We start from the raw sequence: 10,321 nt of genomic DNA on the forward strand, positions 1-10,321 counted from the left end.
GTGGGTGTGTGTGTGGGGAGGGGGGGGGGGGGGGTGTTTGAAGAGTGGTGTGTGTTTGAGGTGTGTGAAAGGAGACGAGCAGGCTACATTAGGGGTGTGTGTACTCAGCTGTTCGATGGGCAGCCTTTCTAGTGTAGCGACGCCCTGACAAATGCACATACCAGGCGTTCTCCGGAAAGACCATCCTTAGGCAGGCATTTGACTTGACCAGCACTCTAGGAGTCAAGTGGAGAGGGACTACCATTGCCACCAGATGCCAGTTAAGAATCCTGTGTCCAATAACTCATCACATGAATGCATGCGTCAGCTGTACAAATGAGGAAAACCATCTGAGTGCCCTAATGCCAATCATTCTCATTAGCGCCCGGTGCTGATAGCAATGCGTCACAGGACATTTTTGAATGTTTTTTTTTATTTTTTTTAACTGTAGGTTTTTTTGGCTCCAGCTAATGCTTTTCTCCGACCTTAAACTGCCGCAGGCAACGGTCCAAAGCCTTGGTCGGAGCGTGGTTAGGGGAAGTTCCCCGAGATGCCCACAGGCTAGGTGAAATGGCAGTTATCTACAGAAAAACCAGTAGCTGGGCTTTTAACTAGTTAAGATCTAATCAGAGAGTGAGCAGGCCCTCAGGCAAACACACACGAAAAACAGACATGGAGAGACACATGCACACGCACGTACACACACACAGAAACACACACACACACACACACACACACACACACACACACACACACACATACACATACACACATGCGTGCGCACACACACACGCACACAAACCTTATGTTGTTACTTCAAACACTCAGACAACTGCCATTTCAAAAAAGCCGGTGCGCACATAGACAGACACGCACAAAGAGAGATCAACGGTCATGCATTGTGACGGCCTGCAATTCAAAGGGTGACATCTCTGTTCAAAGGAACATTCCGCCTGACCTCCTCCTCCCACTCGAAATAAAATGACCTCACCGACTGGTTAGTCATAAACAAAGCAGGTGGGCTGAAAAGCGAGCCTCGCTGGCAGGCTACATCTAGAAGCGCCTGACATGTTGTCCAACAGGGGAGAAACCGGGGCATGTTCTAATCAAGTAGCTAATAAGGCAATACATTTCCTCCAGCACACGAGGCAAAGGTCTTGCAACATTACCCCCCACTGATGACCGCGCATACACACCGGTGATGGCCTAACGATGGGTTTCCCTCCTCTTCTCAGATTTGCAGTGATGGAGGAAGCTACCTGTTTGAACTGGTATGGGAGCGCAATGGACTGAATCAGTGTATGACGGCGGTACAGGAGGAGTCCTCCCCTACGGAACGATAAGGCCCAGCAGCAAATGATGAGGGAGCGTAAGGGAGAGGGGGAAATGGGGGGGGGGGACGCAGTTCAGTGTGATGATGAAACAGGAAACATTTCCTTTTCAAACGATCTCCCAGAAAAGGTCTGACCTTTAATTTACACGGAAAACAAACACACACACACACACACACACACACACACGCAAACAGGGTTTATGGAAACTTTCCTGGAGGTTATCCTATTGATCTGGTCTACCAACTGACTATGCCAAAAGTTTGTTATAGGTTTTTTTCCGCTCCTCCCAAGTGCGTTTGAACCACTCACGAACTAAACAAAGACAGTATGACACCCCCTAAGCATCCATCTTAGCAAGTGCAAAACAGCCCCTTATGGAAAGGGGTAAACACAGGCAAAAACACACAGCCCTTATGGGAAGCTTAAAAATAAATAAACTCGATCTCTCACACACACACACACAAAAACAAAGACATAAAAGACTTGACACACATAAAAGACTTTGGCACTTACAAGCACATACACAAAATGCCGGTGCACACAAAACATTAAACACACTGTGTTATCAAGCAAAGAATACACACACACGTGAATGTCCACAGCTACACCAATTTAAACCTCCACCACACACACACACACACACACACACACACACACACACACACAGAAAGCCAACACGGACACTAACACACACACACACACAGCATACACTGTCTTGAAGAAGCCCACAAGGCATAAACCACATGTAAACTGCACACGCAATCATTGTGCTTCTCTTGCAAAATGCACTGAATGCAAACAGATGCACTTCAGCCGATAGAACAAACTCAAATGGTAATGGGAAATGCACGCGCACACACACACACACACACACACACACACACACACACACATAAACACACACACATCAGAAGAATGGCATGAATGCGTGCAGATATACACAGACTGACATGACCGATAGTGTGTGAGTGTGTATGGCGCTGTCTGGAGTCCTGTGGGCTCAGTCTAAATATGTCTGCACGGGTCCAAGGCTAAGGTTGTCTGGAAGTCAAACAGCTGAGAATCCACAGACACACACACAAGCACACACGACAGTCTTGTAATGTTTGCCTAATGTGCTGGCAATTATGAAAAGGCATAAATAAAAATAAAATAAATGTACAGGTCCTTCACAAACAGACAGGCAAGAGATTATTTTCACGTACTGGTCCAAAGCCAGGGTTTGATGGGTGAGAGATGGAGAGACAGAGAGAAGGTAAAAGGAGGGAGAGAGAGAGTGTGTGCGTGTATGTGTGTGGGTATATATACGTGTGTGTGTGTGTGTGTGTGAGAGAGAGAAAGAACATGAGAGAGACCCAGAGAGAGCACCTAACACAGTGCTGGCATTCCACACGCCGTTGTGCAAAAATTTGACTAATCTGCAAAAAGACCCTCTGGACAGAACTGTCTGCCTGTGTTGTGTGTTCACAGCTCAGCATGATCCGGGAATGACTATGAACTAACTGCTAACTGCTAACAGCTCACTCAGTCACACACACACACACACACACACACACACACACACACACGCACATTAACCCAGCGTGATTCAGGAACAGCAATAAACTAACTGCTAAACTAACAGTTTGCTCCCACACACACACACACACACACACACACACACACACACACACACACACACACACCTCAGCATAATCCATAAACAGAAATGAACTTGCTGCTAACTCCTTAAGACACAAGCACATCCCTCATACAGTACGTTTTGGTGAGGCAGACCAGTGGTGTACTCTGATGAACCTAGAACTACATAGAACACACAAACCAAGTAGCCTACACACCAACACACATCATTAGACACACTAACACCGGTCCGAACGAACAGGCTAACGACCTGAAAACAAATTAGGTTAAGAATTACTAGTCCCCAATTGGTCTGAGACTGTCCGCTAAGCATATGCAAACTGCCGGTCCATTGCCGTTTGATGACCCAATTCACACTCTCGTAAAAAAGAAAGATCATCCTTGGCTATCACCCCCCCCACCCGCCCCCGCCGGCCCAGCAAAGGATTATGGGATGTTGGAGGGCCTGAAGAACACTGAAGAGCTACAGCCGTGCTAAATGAGGTGCTGGTGCTAATGCAAGAGAATGTCATTACAGCGCTCCACAGTCAGCCCTGATGGAGCTTCTCCCAGACAGCCTTTATTAAACCCAGCGTGGGTGTGTGTGGGTGTACGTGTGGGTGTACGTGTGTGTGTGTGTGTGTGTTGGAGGGGGGGGGGGGTATCTTAAGCCAGGGATAAAGGTGCTTCAGTCAGTGGGAGACTCTGGGTGGGTGGGTGGGTAGGTGGCAGTGAGTGTGTGTGTGTGTGTGTGTGCGTGTGTCTGAGGGGGGATATTAATAAAGGCTTCAGGCATTATACCGCTGGCATGAAATCATCTGTGCTTTGCGTCTCTCCTGTTCTCCGTCACTCTCTCTCTGTCGCTTCGTCTCTCTCTCCCTCCATCCCTCCATCTCCCATTCTCTCCGCTCCGTTTCTCTAAAAGCCAATCTCTTACGAGTACCTTAACAAACAAAAAAACTCATCTCCTTTGAGGCTTCTTCTTCATGTCTATTGGCCTTTAAGCCATGTGCAAATGAGGGGAGCCTTTGTGCCCCGTCCCGCTGTTTACACAAGCAGATTTGGGCAACAGGAGGAGGGGTGGGAGAGGGGAAGGAGAGAAGGGGAGAAAAGATACAAACAAATAAATAAAATATGCTTTTGCCACCAGCTGTGAACCAAGGATCTTATCTGCCCTGTCATGTTGTTTTTGTCCTTTGTTTCTATCTCTCTCTTTCTCTCTCCCTTAATATCATCTCACTACCTTGCCTATCAGACAGGTATTAGTTCCCACTTCCTCCTCCAGAGCAAAGCCTGTGATCTTATGGTGCTCAGCTAGTTAATGTTCCTTCAGTGGCAGCTCCATAGGGGATTGCCTTGTAATTTGACTCGCAACCTCACTGGTCTTTCTTCATTGTGGTGCCTAGGGGCACATTTTCCTGGAAATGTGTACTGTGCCTGCGTGCGTGTGTGCATGTGTGTGTGTGTGTGTGTGTGTGTGTCTGTGATTAAAACCCTCCTGTGTCATCATGGCAATGCATTCGGTGTCTGTAATCCAGCTGACCACAACAGGCAAAGCCTTAGGCCATGCAGGACCACAAATTAGCATGTCAGTGATACGTAATGGTAGAGATTTCGTTTAAGAATGAAAAAAAAGAAAAAACGCTGGCCTGAGAGAAGCTGTTGGGCTACAAAGAACGGAGATGAAAGGGTAGGACGGACGAACAGATGACAAATCCTGCGGACGCCATGAAAGCCAACAGTGGGCAAAGCTCCCTTCTCACCCCAATCTGCCCCCCCCCCAGCATAACTAACATGCCTCTTGTCCAGGAAAGAAGGCCCATCTGTTGTTTGTTAGGGAGGAGAAAGAGAGAGGGAGAAAGGGAAGATGACTGTGTGTACGTGTGTGATGAGTAAAATGATATGTAAATTCATAGGCAAAACTTTAAACCTGAATCTTTAACCGTCATAAAAGAGTTTTCTGCATGCAAGCATGTGTGTGTCTGTGTGTCAGTGTTATTTACAGATTGTGATAACTGGTGATTTACAGCTTTACTGGGGATTTATTGTGACAGAGAGTGTGTGTGTGTGTGTGTGTGTGTGTGTGTGTGTGTGTGTGTGTGTGTGTGTGTGTGTGTTAGTGTGTGTTAGTGTGTGTTAGTGTGTGTTGATTTAAGACAATGGTATTGGGGCGTTTTGACACAGATCACCCAGATTTCACATAGATTGGGGGGCTTCAGTCAGCAGGGGGGTTAATCTGACAAAAGAAGCTCAGGGCTTCATGTTACATTAACCTACATCAGCGCCAAAGCCCACTTACAATACTGTCCTTTCCCTACCTAAAACACGCTCACACTCATAAACACGGATAAATGACCGACATAGATCAATAACAGAAACAAAAAGGGGGTGTGCTCAAATCTTTGACCCAAAAACAGCTGTTATGGGTATACATCTGTTTTGACACACCGGCACTACCTTCTCCGCGCCAGTGCTGATTTAGCAACTAAGCAACGCACATCGTGGTAGGGGATACGGGCAGGTGACGTCATGCAGGTGTACGGTTTCCAGGTGCGGAGATGTGACTCATTGCTCGTAAGGGTGACTGTTGTATCTGTATCTGTCTGTAAATGTACATCAAAACAAGGTTCTACGTGGAATGAATCATCAAGGCAATACAAATCCTAACGTCCCAAGCCCAATTACTACGTGTTTCCAGCTGCATGGTTAGTTCCCCATGTGACACGACTGGCATTGATCAATGTCGTTCACGTTCGTGTGTTATCGTTCAAGCATACTCGAGTCAAAAAAGCTGACACTCTCCAGTCTGAACTCATCTTTCAGTAATCCATGGTCCATGTTCCCCTTCCTAACCAAAAAAGAAAGGCTCCAGTGACAGCAGACTAAGTGTGGCATTAGGGTTTAGAGCAATGGGAAACTAAAAGGAGCTGAGGAGCCGTTTTTTTAATTAGTCTGTCTAAATCTAGTACTTTGAAGAGAAGCATGTTGCTACTTTAAACCGTTCCCAAATTCACAAAGGCATTTTTATACGTTCATTCACGGAGATCAATGGTTCATGTCTGGGAAGTTCCATTTAAAACACAGGATAGACTCCTTGTATGGTTGTATTTGCTTTTGTGTGGATTGTAGGTTGTTGCAAGTCCACCTTCCCTCAAAGCCACGTAATAGGGAGTTTATCATAGTCGAGTAACAGTTCATGGTGATGAATAGTCAGTGTGTCACTTTGAAAGCCATTTCCAGCGCTGGAATAAAAGCTATGAGTAGCCTATGACATCCTGATGGATAATAATTAGGACACACACCTAAATATGTGCCTTTAGAATTTCCCAGGCCATTAAGGAAACGGCTGTTGTCTTGTAACATTTACATGATGGTTAAGTTGACTATTGATTGAGTCGGCAAGGGATAGCACATCTAACCGACCTAAAGAAGCTTTTGTGAAGTAGCCTACGAATACATTGGCATTGCAAAAGGACTGTACACATACAGACACAAACCTTCGTGTATATTCAAAGCATAACCTCAAAACAGCAACAAGTTAAAAGGAAGAGGAAATTCAGTCGCCAAACAGTAGCCTAGTATATTTGCAAGAAATCATTTGGACTCGTGAATATGTCCACACAAAGACTGTGAGAGCAAGACTTGAAAAATAAACTGGTGCGTAAAAATAAACATGCCTCTTACCTAAAAGCACACACGCTATCACAAGGGTTTGAAAGCCCATTCTGGTTCTCCTCGCTCCTTCGTAGATTGATAGTCTAACGAAAGTTGTATATCCGTCTTCGGCAGGCAGCAGTGCAACTTCCAAAAACTGAGCCTCGTCCAGTGGCTCCGACTGGAGATTTAATTGGGACACACCTGTTTGGACCTCAGGTCGTATGCAATATGTAGACTAATTGTTCTCCTAACGCCGGTGTATGCTCCAAAATATGGTCTCCAAAACAACAGAGAAAATCCGACCCTCGAATACGGTTCTGCTGCCTCAGGAGTCGTGATACGAGGACAAGACTTATCCAGCTACCAAGCTACAACACGTTCCCGGTGTCTTACGGTTATCAAAAAGAATTCCCTTTATCCAAGAGTGTTGCAACCCACGGCGCAGGTTTCGTAATGTTCGTAGGAAAGCGTCTGAGCCTACGCGAAGAGAAAATTAGCTCAGTTCAGAGAGTCCAGATAGCGGGCTTAAATCACGAGGCACTGAATCCGCTCTTGTAATCCAACACATTGATACAATCTCTATCCTGCAGAGGAAGCCGTGACTTGCTCGGGGTGCTAAGGCTGCAGACAGCGAGAGCGACCACGGGCGATGCTTCTCACCGCTATCACCTTCAGAAATCTCTCCTCTGTCATATAAAAGATGATGCCCCCACAAAGAGAGCTAGACGGCCCAGCCCATATTCACTTTCACGACCGCTCTTGCCACTTTGGGATGACAATTGAAGACAAACTCGATCATAAAACGCAATTCATGTGCGTTGGGATATTTCTTAAGAATCGTATGATGTTAAAGTGACAAAAGATGTTCAGCCCCTACAAGAAAGTCCAAGGGCTGAGCTGTAGCAGATTCATCCGAATGATTTTCATGAACAACCACAGCGAAATAAAATCCAAGCGGCTGTAGTGTGCTCTCAGGGCATAGAGTGCGGGCTAATGTAAAAATGCAATAGGTCAGTGCCCGATGTTAGTCTGCCCCATGAAAAAAAAAACTCCGTTGGACAATGGGCGGTAACTTTCTTCTCCCACCGGCCACAATGCAAGCTTCTCACGCGGTAGACTGTGTCTGTTGTTTGGGGGGGGGGGGGGGGGGGGGATAGAGACTCACGAATCTCTCCAGTGTCTCAGCTGCGTTGCACACTCTGGTTTGGTTCACCTTCGATTTATAACCTTGTAAAGCACCCTTCAAATAGCACGCTGTTGTCACACTTTCCCCCTTCGCTGCAGTAAGGTTATTGATAAATGCGTGCGCAGCAAATGCAAGGTAGTCTAAACACCCTCTGACGTGTCTGCTCAACACGTTTCCAAATTTCCAAACTTCTCTACGATCGAAGCCCCACGTTGGTGTTGCCGACGGAATTCCCAAACAAATATTTCATTTCCTCGTTGGCTTGCAGGACGCTCGCCGTAGGCTACTCCTTCAAATTCAAAAGTGAACCCACGGCGTTGTTTCTTCCCACAGAACCGCCTACTAGGAGGTGACAAGACTGGTAACTCCGCCCGAATGCACAAATAAGGGTCTTCCAAAGCAAAGCAGGTGGAAGGCGTGGGTTACTTAAATATTCAGTGAGTATTGTTGTGCCCGTTAAACGTTAACCTTACCTCCAAGAACGGCCGTCTTTAAATCTGTAAAATACTTACCTCGTGAAATATATGCTTCTACATTTTACGAACAAACTAAATATCAAGCCAGAGGTCAACAGTAGCCTATAGTAGGCTCTTGAAACTATACAATATCAGCTAAAATATAACAGAAGCTTTCACCACAACGGAAAACAAACGGATTATTCCATCAGAAAACAGGCGAACTAATGTCCTGATTTAACGGTTTTGTCACTGATATTGTGAGATAGGCTATGTAAGCCTGCATGTTATTGTTTGACAGTAAGATTAATGTAATTCCATAGAAGGGCATTAAGGTTTGTCAGATCAAACGACGATGTGAGCCTACAGCAGGGCAAGATTTATAATGCTAAGGAATTCACCTATTCACAGGGACCCCTCAAAATGATCACTCAATATTTTTGGACCCTCTTGAAAATGTGTGCAATTTACAATGAAATGCTACATCCTGACTTCACCACACTTTACACAGCACAACAAATGCACACTCTGGTAAAGCAGCATTTCATCAATGACAACTCAGCAACACTAATTGTGAGCAACTAGATGAGGTGAAGCTAATTGTAATGTCAAAACACACAATAATCCTATTAATTTGAGTCGACTGCAATATTAAAAACTGTGTAGGTATGATTAATTAGTTAACTACTTTGTTTGAATAATTATTTTTAAACCTGAGACAAGCCTAAATATACAGAAAACCACGGCACAACAACAACATAATGAAGGCAACATGATTACACAACACAAAATAAATGCTAGATCTCCACAACACCTTTAATTACAGTGAACAGGGGATGGTTGTCTTAAGCAGCTAGAGCCTTGATGATCCTCAGTACTGTAGTTAGGCATCATCCTGTTCTCTCCAGGACGGCTTGCAGGGTTGCCAGTATAGCTTTAGTTATGGAGGGGGTATTATTCTAGCAGGATTTTTTGCAAATGTATGTGTGTAATCAGATTTGTAAATGTGTAAAATAATCTCTACTGACATTTGCAAATGAGTGTAGGAGTCTGCAAATGTGTATTCAAAATGTGTTTATGTGTAATCAGATTTGTAAACATGTAAAAAAAAAAAAAAAAAAAAAAAAAAAAGAGGTAGCAACAGAAGCTAAAAAAGCATGTTGACTTACAAGGTAGGTATAACAACATTTTACACAAATATAACTCGGCATAGTTCATCAAAGATCAACGCTAACGTAACCAAAAGATTAACATTAAAGAATGAAACAAGTAGAGTATCGGCGACATGATAAAGGCACATATTGTGCATAATATACATTGGACAGTGTAATTTATTACAAGTTACTCCAGCGTATTTTAATGTGTTGGAAAGAATATGTTGTCTAAACAAACGGTAGGTAGGACAACTAATTTGCCAGCCAACTGATTTCTAGTCTGAGAGAATTATCTGTTCTGACATGCAGTTTGATTGCCACCTGATATCATAGAAATCAGGTTTTAAAATGTTTACCTTTGTCATAGAAGCCTATTGGTTACTTTCATTGACACCTGGACATGGACATGGATATGGATTCAGCCGATACCAGTGTTCCTAACCTTTTTGTCACACCCACACATGAACACATGAATGGGTTGCAAATTTACACCGAACCGATGTGTGCCTACTGCCCCTTGCCTTTTTTTCGAACATGTTAATTTAGTGGTTTCCAGGGGATCTATTAACATTTAGACTCAAACATTCAGCGTCCGGTAAGCCATTCTTAATTATGATACCTGGAGTGTAGAGCATGTAGAGCACTTCCCTTAGCTGGGCTCCAAGATGAGCTTAAATGGGGACACCGAAGAAAACATCAGAGCAAGGATTTCAAAGGCCAGCGAAGCTTTACTACTGAGAAACACCTGGAAAGCAAGGAACATCAGCACCAACACCAATGCATCAATAGTGTGTGTGTGTGTGTGTGTGTGTGTTAGGGAGAGACATGTCTGGGATTTTTATACAGCCTTGCTCAAGGTTGAAATATTGGGTCTTATTCCGCCTTGCTGTTTCTGTTGTTGCTGTTTACGTAAAAAGACAGAATTGGGAGCCATTG

General features: G+C 44.6%; 1 protein-coding gene across 1 annotated transcript in view; it reads right to left on the reverse strand.

The window, feature by feature from the left end:
- Positions 1-6,657, reverse strand: part of igsf3 (immunoglobulin superfamily, member 3) — a gene marked incomplete at both ends in the record, with an annotated part of 154,375 nt that extends 147,718 nt beyond the window's left edge. Inside the window, one exon of the mRNA XM_080839742.1 lies at positions 6,618-6,657. Coding sequence (XP_080695868.1) covers positions 6,618-6,657 — 40 coding nt within the window. The remainder of the gene's footprint in view (positions 1-6,617) is intronic.
- Positions 6,658-10,321: the final 3,664 nt, after the last annotated feature.

Source organism: Sprattus sprattus (assembly GCF_963457725.1).
Source record: "Sprattus sprattus genome assembly, chromosome: 5".
In the NCBI taxonomy this organism is placed as follows: Eukaryota; Metazoa; Chordata; class Actinopteri; order Clupeiformes; family Clupeidae; genus Sprattus; species Sprattus sprattus.